Below are 26588 nucleotides of genomic sequence, written 5' to 3'. Positions count from 1 at the left end.
AAACAATTGAAAAAAGCTTTCCCCAAGGCCATAACAAACATTTAGGGTCGGGCCAAAAATTTATGGTAGGTCGGGATACCGGAAACAAACAATTTTTTATGTCTAAGTTACAATGGTTCTTTAAAACTAAAACAAGACTTGTAAGCAGACAAGAGTATCAGACAAGAGTGTTTTCAGTCATTCAAAAATCACGTAACCTCAGTAACAATAAATTTATTGGATACAATGATTGCATAAATTATGCGATATACCAGTGAAGTATATCGCAAGAGTATAGAACAATCCAAGTATTTATTTTGAACGATGTACTATAGCATCTTGAAGAGAAACTTAACGTGTAATAGTATTGAATGTTAAAGATGTTAAAATTATACATTATTATGTACTAAGATGATACTATTTCAGCTTTGCATATATTAGGGCCATTAAATAAGTACTGCAGCTAACTGTATACCTAAAGGATTATCTAAAGTATTATATTGAAGGATGTTTCTAAGCAAAGCAAAGGAGCAAGTAGGAAAACATCGGGAAAACAGTATTACATCAGAATTATTTATGTTAGGTTAGACTGGCATCAATCGTTAGAGTCATTAAATGTAGAGCAGTTGACCATAAAATCAATCCCATTTGATAGCACTTTCTGAAAAAAAAATACAATATCACTTACCTCTGAATCTAACATACGTCACAGTAAAAGGGGCCACAGAAAGAGGAAAAGAGGATTTTGTAAAGGGCATGTTGACATATTTTGTTTTTAACAGAATGCGAAATGTTTAATCTCAACTGACTGTGCAAGTCTAACACTAGGTCTAAGGTCTCGGTATTCTAATATCGAGTAAGCTGCTAGAATTTACCAAATTTTGACCAATAACGGAAATATTGAATATGGCATTATGTTGGCTTACAAGAAAATAAGCAGCATATTACCCAAAACTATGCGAATATTTTTTCGCTTCTGAGCAATGCAGTCGTGTTTGAAAAAAAAGCTTTTTCTTTTCCGGTGACAACAACACAGTTCGGCTGCAAAATGACACAAACAACTAATCTGTTGCGTACGGGAACAATCCGCGAGATTCGCCTTGGTTTTGGTGACTTGAAGATAATTGATAAAAGGTTTGATGGCCATGTTACACAATATGTGCTGCAATCCTTACGCAATGGGAAGAATACATGGAGAAAGCCAAATCCAAGTGCGTAGCACGAAGTGTAGTTTATGTCGTAAAAAAGTAGTTACCATTTTTTTCTAACACTGTTGTTGCAAGTATGTCGTGTTAGAATCGAAATAACAAGTTCCCAATTCTGAAATAATATATTCTTACGTATAAGAACTCAAAACGCGGGTTATCGGGTTAGTCTACGATAAACCACACTTGGGAACGTATTATGTGTTTAATACGTTTGTGCTAACAGTTTCTTAAAGGATTTTAAAAACTCGTATACTTCTACGTATGAGTGTAAATCCCTTCCCGTGATAACCTCTCCTCTTCTGACAATGCATGAACAAATAAAACCCGCCATTATTACGTAAATCCTTAATCATTGTTGAAGTATGGCAAATTAGACTGTAGATTATTTCATTCTGTTCCTGCATGCACATTACCATAATTATGTTAATAGCAATTTTATAAAGAAAAAAAACACACAATGAAGAAGTCTGCAAATTGCGTACTCTCTGTATATGATTTCGGCGGTTTCCGGTTGTTTCCGGTAGTTTCGGAAAGGCACTTGCAAGTCCGAAAAATACCGAACGGCAATACGTAATCAAACGGAAATTGCCGAGTGTCATTACGGGTCAATTACCTTAGGACAACAACCACATGGTAGAGTTATAAGAAAACGGCCACAAGGTGCTGATAGCTGCAACATTACAGCAAAATTTGATCTCATTGGTACGACGGAGTGAAGCGTATTCGTGCTTACACAGATCATATGATTGTATTGAAATACTTGAAAAATTGTTTCAACAAATTGTTAAATACATATACATACACATGTATAGGTTATTTTCCTAATCAATGATCAGAAGGGTTTATTATACCATTGTATAAAATGGGTGATCAACGTTTTCCAGAAAATTACAGGAGAATAACACTTTTTAGCACATTAGGCAAACTGTTCACCAGGGTATTAAACAAAAGACTAAACAAATGGGTTGAATGCTATAAAGTGTATGTAGAACATGGTAGAAGCACAGGCGGACTTTAGAAAAAACATGGGAACAGTTGACAATATCTTTATCTAAACGGGTTTATCAATTATATATTAAATGAAAATAAAAAGGTAATAGTCTGTTTTGTTGATTTTACAAAAGCGTTTGATTTTGTGGTTAGAGAAAACATTTGGTTGAAATTGATTAAACTAGGAGTAAGAGGAAAAATTTTAAACGTATTAAGATCCATGTACACAAATGTAAAATCAATAATGAAGATACAAAATTCACTATGTGAAAGTTTCATATGTTCGCTAGAAGTACGTCAATGAGATTGTCTTTCCCCTTTTCTATTTTTTTTAAATGATTTAGAGGAAACTGTTATGTAAGAAGAGTTCAGCGGACTCAGTATAGGGATGTTTAAAGATTTTATTCTATACGATTTACAAGAAGGCTTACTACTGTGATAAATGGAAGCTCATTGTCAATGCAAGAAAAACTAAAGTCATTATTTTTCAAAAAGGAGGCAGGATAGAAAGATGCTTAACAGTATTATATGATGACATGGAAACAGAAATAATTATTGTCAAAAAATACATAAATAGGGATAGTGTTTACTACAGGTTGCTTATTTTCGGACACATATGATGCAATGTCAGGACAGACATTAAAAGCAACCTTTAAAATTAAAAATTATATACAAATTTTCACTGACCTTACAATTGAACACAAACTTGACCTTTTAGATTTAACTGATGTTACACTGATGTAGTCTGGTAGATAAATGACTCTTTTAAAATAGAAAATATACAATTAAACTCTTGCAAGAAACCTTTAGGCGTTAAATTACAAACATAAAACAACTTTATATCTGGTGAACTCGGCAGGATGCCACTCAAATATAACAGAATAGTCAGAGTCATAAAGTACTGGCTGAAAATAATTAAAAGTGATAATAAAAAGTACACAAAACAAATCTATAATATGATGGTTGAAGACATGGAAAAACATAAAAATAAGAACAATTAGGCAAAATCTGTTAAATCCACAATAGAGAATTTAGGATTTTGTTATGTTTGGTTATTCCAAAGAGTATGAAATGAAAATCTATTTATTAGTGAACTAAAACAAAAACTAAAGGATACGTTTTGTCAAGACTGGAATGGAGAATTAAGTAATTCAATACGCACCTCGGGATATAGATTGTTTTCAGAATTTAATTATAAGATATATTTAGATAAATAAATATAAAAACAATAGATATGCTTTGACAAGATTAAAAGTTTCTGGACACAAATTAGCAATCAAGAAAGGAAGATGGCATAAACCTTGACAAATTTAAAGAAATGGAAGAAAATGCTTATACTGTAATCAATTAGAAAATTAATTTCATTTTTTTTTGTAATGCAAACTTTTTAATGAACGTAGATTTCAATACATACACACATATTATTGGAAAATACTGAAATTTGTTGAATTGTTGTCATCAGAGAGCCCGACAAATATAAAAACCTATCCATGTATACATTTAAAGCATTTAAGAAAATAAATCTTATATTTTACCAATCGCTATTCTCCGTCTGCACCAGATTTACAATTCTCTTCCTGACAATCTCAGAAAAGATTCATCACTAAATTCATTCAAAAGAACTCTCAAAACACTTTCAAACACAAAAATTTCTACAACAAATAGATACCAACTGTGACTGTTTCTACCCATAATAAATAATATTATGCTATTGTTATTTTTGTGATACAGAACTATGGCAAGTCATTTGTCGCTGACGAAGATCTCTTTACTATACATTTTTTTTTTGTAAAATGTTTTAAACATTTATATTTCCAAGGTCTGTTTAATAAATGCACTTGTTGGTAAGGCTCTATGGGTAGGGTGGTGGTGGTATTTCTTTGTGATACAGTATATGATGGCACCATTAATCTGGGGGGTCTGAACCTCTATATGCAGCTCGTCTGGGTGTACCAGATGCTTTAAGCACCGGTATTGGCAATAGGAGTAAAATGACCTCAAGGGGAGGGGTGCAGTCATGACTGTTTGTTACAATAAATTGAAAAGACTTTATAAAAAAATTATATTGTCATGACTGAGAATTGCTCAACCTAAAATGTCATTTTTCATATTGTAATTTCAGTCTAAACTGAATTGTAGAGACAACAAAAAACAGAAGTGACTTAGTAAACTTGCAGACGCTCATGTATATGACAGTATAAATCAAATCTAAATTGTTTGCGTTTTGCATTTTACCATAATATGTGTTATCATTTTTATATACATATATACAAAACTTTCTTTCAAAACTATACATGCAAGAGTACATTTGCAATTATTCAGTTCACTGTGGAATCATACCGGGGAAAAACATACATGAATGTTGCAGAAGATGTTTTAAAGCAAAACAACTCCATTCCGCTACAACACGAGCCAACCAGATTGTTTTTGTTCCAAGCATTCAAATTTCTGAAAACAACCATATTCTCTCATATGCTCACAAACCAATAGATGGGCCAAATTTGTGATGGTCTCTATTATGATATAGCAGAAGCGCAACTATTCATGTGAGGCGGCACTTTCACGATATAATTATGTATGCAGCACACAATGAAGCTTACGGTCTCGTTTATTCTGATATAACAGGATTGCAACTTGATTATTCATTGTGATAAATATATTATGGTGTGTGCCAAATTATACCATGCGCGTAAATACACAGTTATGCAATACACAAGTAAGGCATCAGATAAAAAAAAATAATCTCGAATGAAGTCTTGCTGATATGTTGTATCACATTGCTTGATAAGGCATTTATGCATTTTTTGGGTAATAAAACTGTCCAATAAAACGTCCAAGTGTGTCAGCTCGAACGCTGATTATTCAAATCTGAACAGTTTGTAAAAATAGTTTAACAATTGATCTTTCTATTTATATAACAACGCAAGAAGTAACATTATTATCGAGGACAGAAAAATGTTAAGCAAAGGGTTGCCGCTTCCGGAAGCGACGCAGTAGGTATCGGCGCCATGTTTAGAAAAGAAGGCGTGGTTTTGTGGGCTACATTTGCTGTAGCTGAACGTGACTGTAATCATATCTTTCAAGAGAGTTGCCATCTCGTCCGTGCATTTTCCAGCAACGACGTAATCCAAACACTCGATGAATTTTGAGGTAGCACTAAAAAAAAGAGGATACAGTTAATTAATTACATTACATCTGGCAAAAGTACGAAGGAAATTTGAAAGATTTGTTTAGTTCCTACATTTCTTCCATATAGCTACCAGGTACATGTAACATAAAAAGTGACTATACATTAGTTTAGGGAATATAGAGAGAAAAAGATTCACGTGATTTCCAATACTAACGGTTACTCTCAAACGTACCAGTATCAAAAGTAATTATATATACATAAGTTTTTTTACGGAAGCAACAAATGTCCTTTTTTGAGAAAATAGCCTTATATTTTTCTTGCTTTAATCAGTTTAGTTACTATTATTTCCATTATTTATGCCAAACATAAATATACTAGTCAGTGACAAGCGATGTGACACACCGGTACTTTATTCGGAATATCCTTTTTCATAGGTGTGAATTTATAGTAAGGTATGCAATAAATTGGACAGATAATATATAATAGGACTGACTGTACCTGCACATAGCTTGTCTATATTCCGTGTAATTTTGCTGCAGTAAAAAGTCAAATGCTCCTGAACGGGATTTGTTAAATTCTGTAGAACACGTCGTGTTTCGGATACTGCATTCTTTCACTGCAGTTTTGAGCTCTGAATGTTCCATATGTAAGACAAAAATTAAAATATTTTTGTGTGTGTCTTTTATAACATTTTTCAGTCATACAAACGACGGTGTCTACTTGTAGCAGTGAGCATAATGCCCAAATTTATAGTGCTGCCTCACTGGAATATCACGCCGTAGACACTTGACATTATACTGACAACGGGCTGACCAGTCATAACACTATCCACTTAATACTGAGCGCCAAGCGAGGAAGCTACTAGTACCCTTTTAGCATTTTTGGTATAACGCGGCCAGAGATCGAACCCACGACCTCCCGCACTCGAAGCGGGCGCTCTACCAATAGGCTACCGAGGCGTGAATATACTTTTGTACAATGACATGTGTTGAAAAGACTTGATATTTAAAGATTACTTTCAGTTGTAAATAATTGTTAATGAAACGAAATACAAACTGCATCAGTGATCATTTATGTTGTTTGTAAAGTATGTATTAAAGATATTGACTGCATCAAAATGGGATGTTAAATGAAAGGAATTTATCTCTTCTTAATATATCAACAAAAATGTTATTTGTTACGAGTTTGATATCTTATAGACCGCGCTTTCTGTTTTGATAGTTTTGATACTGTAAATGTATAATATTACATTATCAGAAACATGCCCCTCTTAAGGAATAAGGTCAGTAATTCGGTCGAAAATGTGCTTCCGTGGTGAAGTCGAAAGAAGTCCATAATAAATAGATCCTAATTTTCCCATTTTTGGCGCAAATTCGTGTAGAACGAGTGCTTTAATAACATTTTTCACTGTTAGAATACATTCTGCATGAAATAAGAAGGTTTTCATGTTTATACACCCCACATGGCAAATTTTGCAGATCGAAACCGGAAGTAGGTGTTTATTGTTTTGACAAGAGCAAATATGCGCCATTTTTTGGTAGCAGACCGCAACTGACTGGCATTTCACTAGGAACTATTCAACCCCTATTTTCTTTTCAGTTTTTCGTTTATTTATGATAGAACTTTGATGAAAAATAGGTGTTGGAAAAAGTGATGTTCTATAAAGATACGTAAAGACGACCTGAATTTGTCGTTTTTTTATATGAAACAAAGAAGGATTTGAATCACTGACCTTCAACATTAACTGCATTCACCTACACTGCAACGATTGAAAGTCTTCCAATTTTAAATATGCTGATCACATAATAAAAACAATGATAAAACCATAGTAAGAACTGATATAAAATATAAAAGTTTCCAAAACAAACCTTCCTTATTATCACATGCTGCTCTGTTTGCCACCTTCACGGCAACTGGGTCTAAATTAAAGTACTTTTCCTGCTTGTCACAGTCGCTTACAGCATCTTCGTAACATTTTATGTTACATTCTCGACTGCAATGTAAAATGTGTAACAGTTAATACACTGAGGCTAAATACCATTCTGTAATGATTCGTCTACATATTGCGGTTAATGTGCACGTGAGTTTTAATATTCCAATTGTCCTATAATCAAAATTATTCTTAGGCCAAACCACATGACTTTACAAGTCTTGAACCTGTAATGCAGTTTAAAGTTCAGTTACAGGCATACCGTTACTTAAAACCAACTTCGACTAAAGGGCGCTTTAATTTGTAAAGCCTACTTGTAAAAACCACTATTTAATCGTCCCGTTTAACAATAAATAGTGTAGATTAACCTGTACTGAGACACAATGTGCCGAGGACGGTCCTAACACGTTTGCCTGTGCATTAATCAGTTACTATCAGATCATTTCAACCATGTGTTTTCATAAATAGATGTACCTTAAATTGTTTAATGGGTAGCCATTACCGAATATAATTCATGATTACCTATTGCAGAATTCGTCAATATTCGGTGACAAACGCTGGTCAACAAGAGTGTGAAGCGAAAACGTCCTGCATCGTGACACCCTAGACCCTAAGCTTGATGTGAAACATTTGCTGTCCTGCAAAATAGACATACAACTATTATAAACATGTATTTACAATGTATATAATGGAATATATTTGTTGTCTGATACAGTTTTTGATTATAACGTTTCACTGATAATACATATTTTAAAGCTCCCTATAAAGAAACTACTAGCTTTGGCTAAATTCAAATGTAAAGAATAAATCATTCTCTAAGCCAAGGCAAAATGGCTGTATGCGCCACAATGTGTAAGGAATTTTGTACGCTATGAAACAGTCAGATGCAATACACACATTCACCACCTGTTTTTAAACAATATAAGTCATTTTTATCATTTTTAGATCAAGCTGCCAGTCAGTAAATTTAAAGCATAGTGTTTTCTTACCAATTTAGGATTTGCACATTTCGCATCGCCGCCGTGTTTTGTGTATAAATGTTTGATGTCCTTGTTGTCACAGAAAGAAAGTGAGCTGCTAGTCTTGACAATGTCTAAACTTATTCTTGCACTAGACTCTGAACAGTTTGCTGTGGGAAATACACGAAGGCAGTCCCGTGCAACTGCAGTAGTGCTGTAAACAGTAACGGCATAAAAATGGAATGTATCAATGTTGCTGTTGAATGGTAAGTAAGTATAATCCCGTCTAATAGTTATAAATAGCAAGTGTTTTACAAGAGCAGAAGTGCTGTAATCCGGACATATACTTATTTCAATTAAGTACGTTTAATGTTTTATTACATAAATTGTGTATCTGACAATAAATGCTTATAAACATTTTAAATACAAATGCACATGATTACAACATAATTTGACAGGTCTGCAGTCCATTGTTTGCCCGATACATGTACATGTACAAAATAACGCATTAACTCGAATGTAATGCATGTAATTTACAATTATATATTCTTTCGACGGTGTGTTGAAATCATGTCTTCGTAACGGAAATTTTACTACGCGGCGCTCTCAACTAATGAAATGGATGTGTCTCAGCAAGGTTTTTAACACGACTTTTGTATTATCACTGTGTGTAGATAAAGATATTTATCCATAAAATGTGTTTGATTTTGTCGTAAAGAAAACGGTCGATTGTAACATTTTTGAGTAAATATGATTTTGTAAGAAAAATGTTACATGCAAAAGGTTATATCATACACATACAAATGTAGTTTTTCTTTTTCTTTATCTTGTTATTTTCCGATAAGTACAGACTGTAATACGCGCATATATAACACTGAAAGAAAACAGGCGTAGTCTACAGAAGAACATACTTGCACAATAGCTCCTTGTATTCATCATATTTGCCGTTGTTGTAGAGGTTAAGACGACCGTAAAAGAAGTTTTTAGAGAGATCATAGGAAGAACAAAAAGTACCGTTCATTACGCAACCTAACTCTCTTTGCTCTGTCGCAACTGAAATAGTTTACATTAAAACAAAAGAGACAGCAGTGTAGTATTTGTTAAAATTCCAGTGAATTGATACAATATTTACTGATTACAGAAATACACGAATTGCAGTAATTCAGAAATGTAAGGTTCCTGTATGAACCACAAGCAGATATCAGTTGTGTTACGAAAACCAGTTTTACAAAAATGGGTGTGTTCCATCTTTGGAATGGTAGAAAGCTAACTCTGTAAAGCTGTACATAATACAATGCTTAGTCTAGTCTAGAAATAATATATTTTTACGACTATTCACTTTTCCATTTCACAAATATACTTGTACTAATTATGAAGTATGATCGTCTTACCCTTCCATTCTTCCCTACCCAGGCCTGGTTTCAAAACGACATTTAAACGTTTAACATAAACTGTGATGTGTTTAATCGAAAGAAAAGAAAACGGGGAGTTTACGATGCGTGAGATTTTCAATAAATAAATAAATTTCTTACATGTAACATCTGAGCATAATATTCTGAAGACCACCTTCCACTTCTCAGGGTCATAATTCTGCATCTGATCAAGAAATTTGTCACTTTTTGTACAGTCACCAACTGCATCGAATTTGCATTGGATCAGGCAGTCCATACTGAAAGAAAACAATGAAAACGGCTAGTAATTTATCGTTTAGTCTGCTAAATTTCTAAAATAGAATGGTCAATTTGGGCAATACCATTATCATTTGAAGGGGTGTTCACTGAAATGTTACTGATTGAATAGCGAACAGTGCAGACCGTGATCAGACTGTACGGATGTTTAAGCGGATCTTGGTCTGCACTGCTCGCAAAAGCAGAATAACTTGCCGCCAGCAGGCCAAAGGTTGAAATAGTTATATCTATACTTATCATTAATGTCAATAACTACTTGTTAGTAATTCTAATTCCTCTTTGTGTTTCTATAGAAATATAATTAAGCTTTAAAATAATATATGTATTAAAGATTAATGAAATGAATATTAAAAAATGATTCCTTAAAAAGCATTTATAGAAGCCTTTTACGAACAGTATACTATGCTGACCTTTGACATCACTGTACATAAATTGTTTTAAATTTGGACAAATTAAGATTCATACTTGCTGCATATTTCCTTGATATCAGTGCTACGATCTCTTTGATGGTATGCGCGCTCACATATTTTCCAAGCCAGCTCTACCTCCTCCTTGTTACAGAAAACGTCCCCAGCTACACAATGGGCCAAATACAAGGCTGTAAACAAAGTACAAAACGCTCCATATTCTAAGATATATTCATTTTTTAGTTATTTTCAATTTGGATATGAAATACATGTTCGTGTGCATTTCATACCTAAATGGGAACACTAAAAATGCAATTTATTCAAGTACTGAATATTCGTACACAATGATAGATATAGAGGATAATTATAAGATTGAAATATATTTCACCGAGTGAACACTAGATTTTCACGAGTGGCGCAGACACGAGTGAAAATGTAAATTATGGTGTTCACGAGTGAAATATATTTCCATCTTTCATTGAAACACACAAATTTACTTTTTATTTATGTATTTTCAATGATTTAAAACAAATTAGAACCATTTTAAATATCCGCGCAGCGTCACATGCATCTCATCTTGATGATTTCATGACGTCATGATATCTATGCAGAAAAACTCATTACTGTCAAAGAGTTCCAGATTTCTTTTAGATTTTATTAAGATTGGACGTATATCTTTATGATCCTGTAGGAATTCATATTCATCTATATAAAGTATATTTTGCAGAGTATTGACGATTATTTATAATTCATTTTCATTCGCCACTCGTGAAAATATTGCATTACAGTATTCGATCGGTGAAATATATTTCGATCTCACACCAAAACAAACAAATTTTCTATTTATTTTACATCGAGCATCGCATCATGACGTCATAATGTCGTGACGTCAGGATATCTTTGTAGAAAACTGTAACTAGTTCTATTATGTTTCCTGATTTCTTTTTTATTCTATTGTGATAGAATGTACATATAAAATTTACATACTCCTGTTAGTATTTCTATGCATCTTTATCTTTACTGACGTATGTTTTGCAAGAACTTTTCCTTTATTTATAATTCATATTCTTTCGCATTCAAGTGTAGTTCCGTACCAATGAAAAAATAAAAATGGTTTGAAACAATGAAAATATCAATTTTTTTTTTTTTGTATTTCACTGATAAAGTTCAATATTTTACCGGAAACCATAAAATAAGAACCATTTGGGATACTATATCTATTTTAAAAAAACGTAAAAAGCCGAGAGTTAAAGGTAGAGTCTGTGTAAACCAGATGCAAATTTCATATTTGAAAACAAATGAGCCGTGCCATGGGAAAACCAACATAGTGGCTTGGCGACCAGCATGGATCCAGACCAGCCTGCGCATCCGCGCAGTCTGGTCAGGATCAATGCTGCTCGCTTTCAAAGACTATTATAATTAGCGAAACCATTAGCGAACAGCATAGATCCTGACCAGACTGCGCGGATGCGCAGGCTGGTCTGGATCCATGCTGGTCGCAAACCTACTATGTTGGTTTTCTCATGGCATGGCTCAAATACTGAAAAAATAATATGTCTCAGTTTGTGATTTGTCGCCGAATAAAATCATTGTTTAAGAGTTCAGATGCGAAGGAATTATATCAGGAGGGCGCAGCCCGAGTGATATTACAATAGTTCACGCATTAATTAAAGAGTAAATGACTAAATGAGATAAATTGTTTCAAATCTAAAGCGTTACCAAGTGCGTCCATGAAGACATCCTTTGGATCAGACTCTGCTGTTAATTTTTCCATAGGCTTACATTGTACACTAAGAAATGACTTTTGTTGACACATGAGGTGCCATTTACCCTGTCAAATAGCTTTCTAGACACAAAAAATACCATTTTTAGATGGGCATGTCAGATCCATTTTTTTCTATTTCCATTCAAAGACAACAACCCTCAACTGTGCATGGAATTTAGTGGTGAATTTCCAACTAGTACTTACTTCACTAAATTGCTAATTTCAGAGTTAGATATATAGCCAGGCAGCTATAAAATACTTCAGAATGTAGAGAAAACATTAATTTTCAAGATTTTAAGGATATTTTCATGATTCAAGGCAACATGATTTTTAACCGATCAGCTGCTGTCTCACTGAATGCTATGGGTTCACCCTACACTTTTTTCAACCAATCCGAAGCCGGCAAAGAATAACAGCATTTGACCTTTAGATATTTGCCTGTTTTCTGCACGCGCCGCTATGCTATTTGAGGCTATAACGTATTATTTGTGACATCAATAAAATGAATTATTGTAAAATAACACACAATTTTCAGCAGGAAAATGAATCGGGCCGTGTTAGAATACAACATAAAATTAACGAGTTTTTATAAAATTAACATGCTATATACATGTATAGCTGAACAATGTGTAAATGTATATGACCACTAAAGACTTAAGTTTTTTTTTAAACAATCGACTGTTACTGCGTGACACTTTTAATATTGAAAATAGCTCTACATGCATATTTAATTGATATATTTAGTAAAGTTAAATATGATGATGAGGATTTTCTGCATTCAAAATAAATATCTAAATATAAATTAATTCGGCGAAAGATTGTCATTGGATATCTTGAAATAAAAAGATATGCTTAAAAGTACTTACAAACGAAAACAAGTCCCGAAACGTGCAACATATCTGAAATACAAAACTCGTCAAAATCATAATATCATTTTTTTGCGATGTCTTTTCTTTCTTTTGTATTTTTCCTTAATAACAAACAAAGGGTGAGTTTAGTTTCGTTTCTGGAATTATTTAACTTGATATGTTTCACTTGTGTCAATTAAAAAGAACTACAAAATGGGTAAAATGTGTTATAAGGATTGAAGAAAATGCAAAATAAAAAGCTAAATGTTTGATTCACATGCACTTGGTAAGAACATGTTTCAAAACAAACACATATCCGCTATATATAACTATTTCAAAATTTCCAAGAATGACGTCAGAATGAACACAATGAATGTATGTTGTCGCATTTAATTAATAACTTAAACATTATTGTGCGCCAGTATGACTCGAAAAAATGCAGTAATAAACTCTCGTTTTTAGTGCAAGCAAATAATTTAAACGTTCTTTAACCACTGTATGTTGTCACGTGACGTGGTGTACGGCGAGAAAAAGTAAAGATGGCGGATATTGAGGAAAGGTAGGCTCCTTGTTTGTTCATTAATTTCTCTGTAAATATTTCCTTTAGGGGAGAATGTGAACACGGCACTGACATTTGTCTTTCATTGGTTGTATACCATTACCTCAGACGACGTCTCGATTTTCTAGACAATGCCCTTGAATGCAACAAAAACAACGGAAAATAAATTTAAGCGAGTAGAGACTCGGTTTTTCGAATTTTCCATCCCTTTCTTGTGTAATTTCTGCCAGTTTATGAAGTAGACATAGATTATGTACATAGAAAAAACGTGTGTATTAGCCAGTTCCCTGAAGAGCGCATATTTTTAAAAAAAAAAAAAACTCGTTTTAAAATTTGCCAAGTGTACGGACATAAGGCCGAGGTTATTCCGTTGGTGTACGGAAAGACGTCAGCCAAAAGTGTACTGTAAGAAGACACAAATTCAAAGATTTTGCTACGAAATTGTGTACGGAAAGAAGACAAAATCCTGACACGATCACTTTTTGTCTATATTTCGACATTAGTGCTATCAATTTTCAATGTTTTTCAAAACAATTTTTTTAAAGATTATAGAAAAATTATGTTTCTGTATTTAGCTTATTTGAATCTGAATCGTTTTGGATGATAAATATATTTGCATATAATCTGATATTCTTTCATACACTTTCTTTAGACAACCTTAATTTGTTGGGAAGTAAAGTACGGAGGGATTCTCACCTTGTAGTGTTTTTTTACCTGAACATTTGAGCTCACTTATGTCATAATTATGTGAATCCTTCGTGCAATTGCAAAGTATTTTTTAATATTTCACACGATTTTTGAGTATGGCATGCTGCTCTTTTAGAAGAAACTTTGGAGTCGCCATTTGAAAAGTTATTTATGATCGACATTTGAAATGTATTTTGACGTATCGGCTTAGACAAGATCAGGCATTGGTTTTCAATAAGATCATTTACTGAAATATGCTTTAAAATACAGTTACAAATGTATACTGATGATGGTATGTTGAAGTTCAAATGAAGACCTTTCCATAGGTATATTGAACACCTTATAGGTACTATCATCAATGTTTAAGGATGTAGGAGCGAATTTTTTCTAACGTTAAGAATTTTTTCATACTCTGTTAGCTTGACGAATATTAGTTTCTAAGACAAACAATAGAAGAAAAAACACAGGTCATCGAACTTGTTTTATTTTTATAGGGCATTTTCTTCACCCGCTGTTTAAGCATTTCTGAAATTTTGTAAAACTGAAAAAATGGTGGTACTTTATAAAACTGAAAAAATGGTGGTACTTTATAAAACATATAATATCCCATTTAATGTTATAGGGATTTCATTTTTTTACAGGTTGATATGAATACAATGTGATGTCAGTATTACATAAGCATATTTGTCACTAACAAATCTCTTTCATTTTTACATGTTGACATAATTACCCCACCCACTTTATTTTCAATGGAAAAAGTTATTTAGATCTACAAAAAAGATCTGACGGTAAGATTTTCAAAATATTTTGCAGCTTTAATGACACACAAAAATGCTTCAAAACGGAAAGAAAAAAGTTAGGGTCACCGTGCATCTAAGAGATTTATTAAGAAAAAAAAACTGGGGAATTTTGATATGTTTTGTTCTTTTGCTTTAATCTATATTTTCTAGATAAAGTAAAGTGCTATCTTGAAAACTTATATTTCAATTATAGCTTATTGTTATATGTATCAGTCAGGAAAATATGAAAACGAAACCTGATATACGTTCGTAGATATTTGAAATTACCTACCTCTACCCCATTGTAAATCTTACGTCAATTTTAGGCAAATGCCAGCCAAAAATAAGGGTGATTTATTTCACAAAAAGTGGAATCCATTTTGTTAAAATGATACATTATTAGTCATATTTTAATTATTTAGCATGAATTTTTGGGAAAACATTTGTTAGAATACAATATTCGAAGAAACATTTTTCAAAATGGCGGATATCCTGAAAAAAAACAACGCTCGTACATCCTTAAGAAAATCAACATAGAGATCAAAAATGGCTTTTTTGCGCGTTATGCTGAAGCAAAATGATATTCAGTATTTCGTAAAAGAGAAAATACACATACAACAATAAAAATTATTAAGTATTGATTTAGTAGGTATGCCACTAAAGAGCTCCAAACCCTTTTTGAAATCAAGTTTGGCTACTTAATATAAAAGTTGTAACGGAAAATGTGAGTATATACCTGCGTTATGTTTTGTTTTTTTTTTAAATTTCCGGATTATGTTACATCAATTATTTAATTTTCAACTAATAGGTTGCAAATCATGCTTTAATTACTGTACTGATCATATACACGTGTTATTGTTGCGTGTTTCAAAGTCGGCATATGAACTTGTGTGAGCATCAGTATGTTGAATGCCTGTCGTGTTGAAACGCGACATATTTTTGTAGTGTCCGTAGCCCCTATTTAAAACTACAGCAGAAACACACATATCTATAATCCATGTTTACTATCTACTGTTTCATATCCTCAGACGGTTTGACATATCATTATTTTCACAAAAATGATTGTATTTTATAAGTTGTGGGTCAATATTTGCTATCCTTAGCCCTTTAGTGTCCGTAGCCCTTTAGTGTCCGTAGCCTATTGAAATTATCCGTTTTAAACAGATTTTCTCCTGAATCAACAGCTGCAGCTGTTTATAAACTGCATTCATTTCATTATTTATTATGCTACACATGAATAACAGAGCCACTTTTGGATTAATTCATGTTTTGAACAATATCGAGTAAAAATATATGACAGTGGACTAATGAGAAATGCATTGCTCATTCTTTCCTTACATATTTTTATGCGGTCTCTAAGGTTATTAGGTGTATGCTCTGACCGCAAAAACAGAACCATTATTCATGCAACATCCTTAACACTTTTGTGTTACGGTTTATGTTATCTGTGCCTTTAAGTGTTTCGGCAATTTTAGATCATTTTAGTGATGTTTTCTGTGAATATTTTGACCAGTATTTACTCTAAATTCGGCCTTTATTAAATCATGACAATGTTTCTGGAAGAACTATTCACTAAACTGGCGGAAACATTCCCAGTCCGTCATTGTGTTTGGCTGATTTATGACTGGACTCTTATTTACTAAAAATATGACAGAATCACAATCAAATTGATAACAAATTGCTATGCAGGCATCCGTTTTTTGACATACAGTGATAAATCGAAAGAAAATTGTAGCTTGTATATTCATTTGTTGTTCAGGTTAGCTCACATGATCAGGTAAAACATAACACTGTTATCTCTCCATACTGTCCTTCCCAACTAATTATAAGGTCGTCCAAAGCAAAGGCATGAAAGAACATATCTATCAGATTATATGCAAATACATTAAACATCATTCAAATGAGCTAAAAGCAGAAACAAGTTCATTCTAATTTTTCAATAATCTTTAAAAAATTTACGGTTTAGAGAGACTGGAGAATTCTTTGGAAACACAATGAAAATTGGCAGCACTAATGTCGAAATATAGACCACATTACTCCTTTTAAGTTCTAGGGTAAGGTAATTGGTGATCGTGTCAGGATTTTGTCTTCTTTCCGTACACAATTTTGTAGTAAAATCTTTGATTTTCTGTTTGCTTATCGTACACTTTTGGCCGACGTCTTCCGTACACCGACAGAATAACCTCGATTTTCTGTCCGTACACTTGATGAATATCTTTTCAGGAAATATGCGGTTTTTCAGTGAACTTGCTGATACACACGTTTTGTCTCTGTACATAGTCTATGTCTACTTCATAATCTGGCAGAATTATATCACGAGGGCGCAGTATTCAAGATAAGTATCCATTCCTGATGTAATTCGAACGTGTTAGAATGGAAATGGATTTCAGTTTTGCGTTCTGTGGTAGCACAAGATCCCCTCCTGTCTTCGTGATTAAATTACTACGCATTTGAACTCAAAACCGTGTTTTATTTCTCACCGCAGCACGCAAAACTATTTCCAAAGCAGACCAATGTTTGAGATATATTATTTCGATTCTAACACGTTATTAAGGATTATTATGTACGTCCTTGACGAGTAGTGAGAGCGTTGGTCTACGGATCGCGGGGTCGCGAATTCGATCCTCCACCTCCGATAATTCATGTGGGGAAGTTGACAGTTACTTGCGGAGAACAGGCTGTTACAGAATCCAGGAACACTGGCTAGGATAATTGCTCGGCGTTATATGACTGAAATACTGTTGAAAAACTGCGTTTAACCCAAAACAAACAAATATCTATCAAATATGTGCCTGGTTTCTGCTGATTTTTCTAGCGCGCCTATATGCCGTCTAATGCTATCACGTAGTATTTGTGACGTCAAAAATAAGTTGCTGGATAATAACACACAGTTTTCAGCCTTCTTTGTTAAATTAGAAAACAAAACGGGTCATGTTAGAATGATGTATTTTTTTAAAGAAACAAAAAAAAAATTTTTTTAGTCCTTTAGTTATAAATAACATATTTGAATGTAGAATAGGTGCTTTCACCTACATTTGCTATATTGGCATTAAGTTATAATAATTTTATGATACACTTCAACGAATAAACACTATTTCATATTAAGCACTCAATTTCATGACGTTCTATCCGTGTACAATGACGCACTGTCAGATGAGTGCAAACCCGGACTTTAATGATATGATGATAATCACATATATTGCGCATGGGATGTCTAATTTTTTAAAAAAATTTTAATCTCTTAGGTTAGTATACCGGAGATTTTATAATGTATGTCCATGGACATGTATTGATATCAAGATCTTTAGTATATATTTGTTAAGCAAAAACAAACATGCGCACTGCGTATTATAAACTTCCGTGTGGCACCGTTAAATGTCGCACCGCCATTAAATATCGCAACCATCGTTAAATGTCGCAAGGTCGACGTCAAATATCGCAACCACCGCTAAATGTCGCAAAATCATCTGCCGCTATATGTCGCACCTTAAACACTATATGTCGCAAAAAATTTGCCCATCGTTATATGTCGCAACACCAACGCTAAATGTCACACAACAAAAGAATAAAAATTAACTTTGGTAAGATCAACAGTCATTACAACTTAAATATTACTTTCAATAATTTCGAACCCAAAATAAGATTCCAGAGGTGAGTGCTTGCGTGAGTATTCATTTTTTGGGGGGCTATGGGGAGGGCTTAGAAATGGCATACAGTTCTGAACTGCATGTTTGTTTTTCAATATACGTTGTTGATTGTATATTTAAGGTTTGAGCCTCGACGCGGTTCTCGCCACAGAAGTAAAACTATTTCAGGTCCAAGTTACAGTTTGTTTGTTTGTTATGGGTTTAACGCCGTTTTTCAACAGTATATCAGTCATGTAACGGCGGGCAGTTAACCTAACCAGTGTTCCTAGATTCTGTACCGCTACAAAACCTTTCTCCGCAAGTAACTGCCAACTTCCCCACATGAATCAGACGAATATCTTTTCAGGAAATATGCGGTTTTCAGTGAACTGGCTGATACACACGTTTTGTCTATGTACATAGTCTATGTCTACTTCATAATCTGGCAGAATTATAACACGAGGGCGCAGTATTCACGACTCCGCGAATATGTCTTTTAGCAGTTGTTCTCAAAAACAAGATGGCGTCGTTTTAAAAAAAATCCAAAAAGTAGTCCGCCAAGCTTTATCTAGTCACTGACCAGATAAAGCAAAATTTATCTGATCCCTTGATTTTTACCTTTATTTTGCATGAAGGTAGGATAAAATAGAGACATATCTTGAATATGAAACAGATCGTTTTTGTAGACTTTATTGTTCTTTGTGTTACGTTTTCCTCATATCAAACGTGACAATGAAATTGCAACAGTTTTGCACTTGCTTTCGAATTGTTTCAAACGACGGAATGTTGGATTTAGTGCTTTTCGATCGAAATGAGATATCGTGCACTTGAGCTAAGATATTTACTGCTCTGGTATAGATGTCGTGCGATCGAGATCAGATGTCGGGTGTTCGAGATAATATGTCGAGCTCTTGAGATATTTTTGTCTTAAAACAAAAGAGTTATGATGGTTCTAGATCAATCACTCGATTTTCACAGCTCAGACATATATTAAAACACATGTTAAAGCAAGCTTGCGCTACCAGCAGTCATTTTTTTTCACAAATTACATGATACGAATAGTCTATGTAGAATGGTTCCATGAAGAATCATTTGCAATAAATTGTTTTGACAAAACATATAGAGAAAATAACTAACGGTAATGAAGATCAGGCTATTTAATATAATGAAATGCCGTTAACAACATACAAAGAACAATTATCGTTTGCAATTATTCTAAAATCGAACAAACAGTTTCAAACAAGTAATTTGGCAGAACGTTTCCTTCTACCAAAATTGTTTAAGTCGGCTGCTCCTGGGGAGGGTTTACTATTTGCATATGTGTCTAAGTTTGTCCGATTTCAAAATACATTAATAATTGCAGCTATTAATTGAACATTGCTTACATTTTCAGTATGTCTTGGCATTGAAAATATCATTTGTGAACATTAAAATAGGACTGCTCGTACACTTTTGATTTGTACAAAAGCATAATCACTAGTGGACGGGATTTTTTTCTTATCTTTTTTCAGCTGTGAAGCTCATATGATCAATCTATGACATCATAAATCTCATGTAAAAGGATTAATTTATCTCAAGCACTCGACATATTAACTTGAGCGCACGACATCTTATCTAGAATGCACGGCATTTTGTCACGAGGGCATGATATCTTATCTCGGGCGAACGCCATCTTATTTCGACTGCTCGACGGCTTATCTCGAGTGCAATAACTCTTATCTGGTTTACACGACATCATATCTCGAGCATTCGACATTTTATCTAAAGCACCCGACATCTTAACTCGAGCACATGACATCTTATCCTGAACGCACGACATCTTATCTCGAATTCACGACATCTTATTCGATCGCACGACGTCTTATTTCGATAGCTGAGGTAATGTTAGTTAAAACAAATGAGTTTGACTTGCCGACACGATACCAAGTATGAAAAAGAAGTTATCTGTAAAAATTGTAGGCTAAACTAGCCCGGCCCAGTCCAGTCCGACTCATTTATACATATAGCGTCCTTACGTCTGTAGGTCCGTCCGCCCATATGTACGTATGCCTGTCCGTCTTGATTTGCTTCAATCTTTCACAGATAAACAAGCTAAATGGAAAGATGATCATACAGAAAGGTTTTTTTTCTGTGACCATCTTAACTGCAGTTATGGGCTTATGGCCATTTGATAGTTTTGCTATAATACAGGATATAGAGAAAAATCTTGTGTGTCTAACTCCTCCAACACTATTGGCCTGATTTACTTCAATCTTTCACAGATGAACAAGCTTGATGTGCATAAGGGAAAGAACTTTTGCCTTGACCATTTTTACAGCAGTTATGACCCTTTGATAGTTTTGCTATATAGAGTATAGAGCTCCGATGCACAGTCTGATCTGAATACAATTTGCTTCAAACGGTTAGTCGAACATCCTTCAAGTGAAAATGGTCTGTACTAAAAGCGTTGCTACATATAGGATAGCATGGTATATTGGGGCATCTGTGTCCAATGGACACAATTTTAGTTTAAGTAAAAGCTGCTACAAGATATATTTATGTAATAGGAAAATGTATGATATATGCGACATAAAAAGCCTTGCCACCAACGGATCGAACCTCGATATGTTGAAAGACAATCAATCGCAAATTGATGAACATACAAGTAATGCGAACTGCATCGAACTTCATAACGCCCGTTCTTATAAAGGCGTCCACACGAGAGACTTTTATCCTGTCCCTACCACCACCCCCCCCCCCCCCACCCACCCACTCCCACCCACACACAAAACATATTTTTTACTGCTTGTTGGTATTGTGCCTCGAAGAAGTATACAAGCCTTCGTTCAGGCTTAAAGCCAACACCTTATCATTTTGCGATTGAAGATTCAAGTTTATTACATAAAATAAATTTTGAAAAAAGAACGCATTGAATTGTTGATATGTATCTTAATTTGTAATAGGCAGTGCGACATTTAACGTAGGAGTTGCGACATATAACGGTAGACGAATGATTTTGCGACATTTAGCGGTGGTTACGACATTTAACGACAACATTGCGACATTGCGGTAATAGCGATATTTAACTGTGCTACATATGGTTACCGCCCTGATACAAGAAATATCAGATTTGTTTCAAACGCGAAAAAATATTAGAAGTTATGACGTGTTTATCCTGTCGTCTTGAGTGTAAGCATGTATATAAATAAAAGAAAACTGCGATACTCTGTCAAAATTGAGATTCTATTGTGCATATCATGTAAGAAAGCCATCATGCTGGCTTACGGAAGGTCGGTGGTTCTACCTAGGTGGCCGCCCGTGATAAAATAATGCACAGAGGGGCACCTGGGGTTAAAGCAAGAATGTTCCCATATGACCTTAATTTGTGTCGGTGCGTCATTATACAAATCTATTGTGCTTGTAAGTTTCTACGGCCAAGCGCTCGTTTTCTACAAACATACCAACATAACACTATGTATGCCCATTGAACCTCGATGTACTCAATTAGGGCATGTCGGATTTTTTAGTTTTGCACAAAATCAGGACAAACGTCTCACTCTGCTGTTCAAGTTTCAAATGACATGTGTTTTATTGGTAAATCAAGAGAGCAGCAGGAGAACAAATCAGATCAGCCGATGTCATGTGTAAGAAAAAGGTCACTCTTAGCGTGATATTGAAGATTTTTTAATTATTATAATTAATTAATTATTATTTAATTAATTCGAAATTAAGACACCGTGAATTCAACACTCTTAAAAACGCGAATATTTGGCACCGTGAATATTACCCGCTATACAGTATGCAAATCTGGATGCTGAAATACCATTTAGCAATTTACGCAGTTTAAATTTGCGTATGCCAATATTAGATGTTGTTAAACTGGGAAAAAAAGTTACGTTTCGCGTGAGAAAACTTCAAATATTTTCAATGTTTGGGTAAATACATTTATCAAAAAACCTGTTACAATGCGTATGCAGAAGTCATGCATTAATATAAACATTGACGAAGATTTCAGAAATGATAACAACAAAAAACTAGTATATCGTTGATGTTTGCGTATTGCCTGTGCAATATTCACATTGTAGAGGATATTAAATAAACAAATGATTAAAAAGATAATGATTATAACAGCTTTGAACACGGTTCGAATATGCGATTTGTTCACATGTGTAGCAAGTGTAGATGCAGTTACCCTAACAGACACATTGTTAGGGCGGGTCTTGGCAGTTGCAAAACAAAATATATATAAGAATTACACAGTGTTTCAGTGACGCAAATGTTTGAAACATTACTATATATCTACTATGACTGTTGATTTAAAGTTGCTGTGTCCTAGAGCAATTCAACATTCTAATTCTCAAATAATTCATTTTGTTATTTATCGTTGTTTCGAAGGATTTTGTGCAGTGAAGCGGAACGTGTCGGCGATATGCACAACTAGGCTTGGCACCGATCACTCCTGTGAAGTTTCGTCGAAACCTGTGAAAGCCGGACAAGCTTAATGCGGACGGACGGACGGCGAAGGCAAAAACAATATGTCTCCCCCACATATGGGGGAGACATAATAATAGTACTTGCCAAGTGTCGAGCTATTGTAGCACCAGGGTAAAGTTACGTAGGACTCGATTCGAAAAATTATTATATTCCTAAAAATATCTGGTTCTGCTCCAGTTGCAATTTTAGACACTGTTACGATATTAGGTGCGATAACTATGAATTTAAAAGATTATTTTTGTGAGATGTAGCACATCAAATGCACAAATGTGACAAATAAAACACATTAACACTGGAATATAGATCTAGCAAGAGAACGCATCACTTGCCGAAATATTTTCAACATTTTTAAGGGGAGGCCATAAAATTCCAATCCGCCGGGAAATGGATGGAGACCCCCTCCCTCACCTACCCCACAATCGCAGCATCTCCGCTTGGTTTGCTATGCTGCTCATATCCGTACAGTTAAAAATCATCTGAGTACACCCTTGGTGACCATGAGTGTTCATGTAACCCAATTACTGTATCTGGACTTACCAAGGTTCTGTCCGATTCTGCCCTAGTGGCTCTTCATATATAATTCAGTATGTTACAGTACTATAGCGGCCTTTGTGAGCAATTTAATAGTTTCACAACGCTTCGGAACTAATGAAACTAACGATATATGCAGAGAGATCCCAGTTATCCATACGCCACTGCGTTTTGTGCATAGCGGAACCCGAAGGTGTCAGATCTTCCTCAATGTTACTAATGCACAATTCCATTTACGCCTCAGAAATTATGTCTCTTGCACAGTGGCCATCATTGCAAACATTTATATATCTACAGTCGCGTCAAGTGAAAGTTGTTTGAATTATATTGAAGTCATTTTAAAGCCATAAAGTCTATATCATTCTTGTTATTGAAGTTTATCATGTAGTTCAGTGGACAGTTTAAATTAATGTGTTTCCCGACGTACGGACAACAAACGCCACGTGATTGCGTAAGCTTACATAACATTGAAGCATTTATTTATGTAATCATATACTGGATGTTTAACACTTCCTTGTAGATTTACAATCAAGCACTTAAGAGATACTTATATTAAAGTGATTGGTAAATGCGTTTGATTCTGCGACTCATCTGTTTCTATTGGTGATATAGAAAACTTGAATACTCTCTTTTTGCTAAGTTGTAAACCTACTCATTTGCCATAACTGCATTATTTACCACCTGTATGCTATGATATAAGAAAACAAAGCAATATTTAAATGGGTTTCCTACATCTGTCGCCAGTAATGAATCTAACTTTCTGATTACATTGATCGCATTATTGGCACTGGTATTTCATACAGTCAGTCATATCCAACGGCATAAAATGGAATTTTAAATTGCCTTTAAGACAAATGTAACCTACCTAAAATCTACTTTTTAAAAGAAGTATATATTATGAATAAGATAAATTATATAACAAAATCCTTACTTCAGCTATATACTTCCTCTCTCCTAACACAGTAACACTAGCTTGACACTTGTTAAAGTTTCACATATGCACACACAACTGAAGATGCATTCGACCACACTTGGGTAAGTTTTAGATAAATTATGTAATTTTTTTAAAGATGCATTCGAGCATGGATAGTAATATGAAACATATAACGTTTGGATACCTCTTCGTCCAGTTTTGCGTCATAGAATGAGAGGTCTCCATAGCCGCGGGGTTAAGGTTGCTGACTTCAGATCACTTGCTCTTCGTTAAAGGGACTTGCGGATTTTACTTGCAGCATGAAAAGCTGGAAAGTCGCCATTTGACCTATAATTGTGTCGATGAGGCGTTAAACCCAACTTAAATATATCACTTAACGTGCATGCACAATTTACCTCTACCCACTCCCCTATTTATTAATTTTAGAATTTTAGGAATGGCCTCTGTCTGTCTTCCTTCCGTCCGTCCGTAACACTTTGTGTTCGTACTGTATCTCCTAAACCCCTAGAGGGATTTTCATGAAACTTTGGTCCAATGATCACCTCATCAAGACAATGTGCAAGACTTATGGATCAGCCATGTCGGCTCAAGGTCTAGGTTACAACTCAAGGTCAAATGTTTGAGCCTTCAATTTTGTGTCCGCTCTGTATCTCCTAACCCCTTGATGCATTTTCATGAAATTTGGACCAAATGATCACTTCATCAAGACAATATGCAGAATTTATGAGTCAGTCATGTCGACTCAATGTCAAGGTCAAAATTCAAGGTCAAATGTGTAAGCTTTGTATCTCCTAAACACCTTTAAAGGATTTTCATGAAACTTGGGTCAAATGATTACCTCAACAAGACGATGTGCAGAACTCTTGAGTTAGCCATGTTGGCTCAAGGTCAAGGTCACAACTCAAGGCAAAAGGTTTGAGCCTTCCATTTTGTGTCCACTCTGTGTCTCCTAAACCTCTTAAAGGGTTTCCAAATTTATTGATGTCGATATACATGGACTATAAAATATTCTTAGCAATCACAATGCTTCCACCCAATACCATCAACACTTTCACTATCCATAACAGCGGTGGGGGATATAGCAGTCTTTCAAACTTCCTTGTAACATCTTAAGTCTCGCGTAATTACATCTTAAAGCCACAAATTAACCGATTTTGATTTGATAGGACAGCTTAATCAATATACAAATATGCATGTTTCATCGCAAACCGTCATAGTTCTATACATAAACTTACAACTAAGTTAGGTAAAACAAAATTACTTTGTCCCGTTGTAATCTTTACTAAATTCATAGGATTGACAGATACGTTATTTGTTAAATGTTCTTGAAGAAATAAATGAGTAACAGCGATCGAAGAAGTACCGGCACTAAGTAAAAAAAATTGCTAGGTGAAAGCATAACAACCCATTAGAACAAGTCGGGAAGGTCAATACTGATCGCTTGTTGTTAATATTTCATTTCGATTCGAGTAGTATTAAATATAAATGAAGCTTCACTTAAAATAAAATACATTTTGATTTATCAAGTATTTAGTGAAATTTGGTCAAATGATCACACCTCATCAAGAAAATGTGCAAGACTTATTGATCAGTCATGTCGGCTCAAAGTCAAGGTTACAAATCAAGATCAAATGTTTGAGCCTTCAATTTTGTGTCCGCTCTGTATCTCCTAAACCCCTTGATGGATTTTCATGAAACTTTATTCAAATGATCACCTCATCAAGACAATATGCAAAATTTATAAGTCAACCATGTCGACTCAAGGTCTAGGTCACAATTCAAGGTCACAATTCAAGGTCAACGTTTGAGCTTTGTATCTCCTAAACCCCTTTAAAGGATTTTCATGAAACTTGAGTCAAAGGATTACCTCATCAAGACGATGTGCAGAACTCTTGAGTCAGCCATGTTGGCTCAAGGTCATGGTCACAATTCAAGGCCAAAGGTTTGAGCCTTCCATTTTGTTTCCACTCTGTATCTCCTAAACCTCTTGAAAGGGTTTCAAATTTATTGAAGTCGCTATACATGGGGTATAAAATATACTTAACAACCTCAATGCTTCCACCAATTACCTTCAACCCTTTAACTATCCATAACA

General features: G+C 34.4%; 1 protein-coding gene across 1 annotated transcript; it reads right to left on the bottom strand.

Annotated features, from left to right (window-relative positions):
- Positions 1-198: 198 nt before the first annotated feature.
- LOC123564903 (uncharacterized) lies at positions 199-24604 on the bottom strand. The gene is made up of 10 exons (XM_053537544.1): positions 24491-24604; positions 12923-12955; positions 10350-10482; positions 9729-9865; positions 9108-9249; positions 8227-8410; positions 7760-7875; positions 7176-7300; positions 5806-5938; positions 199-5333 (listed from the first exon to the last, which is right to left on the bottom strand). Exons 2-10 carry the CDS (start codon positions 12951-12953, stop codon positions 5084-5086), a joined length of 1251 nt encoding a protein of 416 aa, XP_053393519.1. The 5' UTR covers positions 12954-12955; positions 24491-24604; the 3' UTR covers positions 199-5083.
- Between the last annotated feature and the right edge of the window lie 1984 nt (positions 24605-26588).

Source organism: Mercenaria mercenaria, chromosome 2 (genome assembly GCF_021730395.1).
Source record: "Mercenaria mercenaria strain notata chromosome 2, MADL_Memer_1, whole genome shotgun sequence".
NCBI lineage: Eukaryota > Metazoa > Mollusca > Bivalvia > Venerida > Veneridae > Mercenaria > Mercenaria mercenaria.
The sequence above is the reverse complement of the archived record's forward strand: the minus strand, read 5'-3'. Positions and strand labels throughout refer to the sequence as shown.

Bases quoted from the DNA above. Each gene is read 5' to 3' on its own strand.
- LOC123564903 (XM_053537544.1), bottom strand. From the start codon at position 12,953: ATGTTGCACGTTTCGGGACTTGTTTTCGTTT. The intron at 7,876-8,226 runs GTAAGAAAACAC...TCTATTTTGCAG, and splicing joins AATGTGCAAATCCTAAATTG to GACAGCAAATGTTTCACATC. The intron at 7,301-7,759 runs GTAATCATGAAT...TTTACATTGCAG, and splicing joins ATTGACGAATTCTGCAATAG to TCGAGAATGTAACATAAAAT.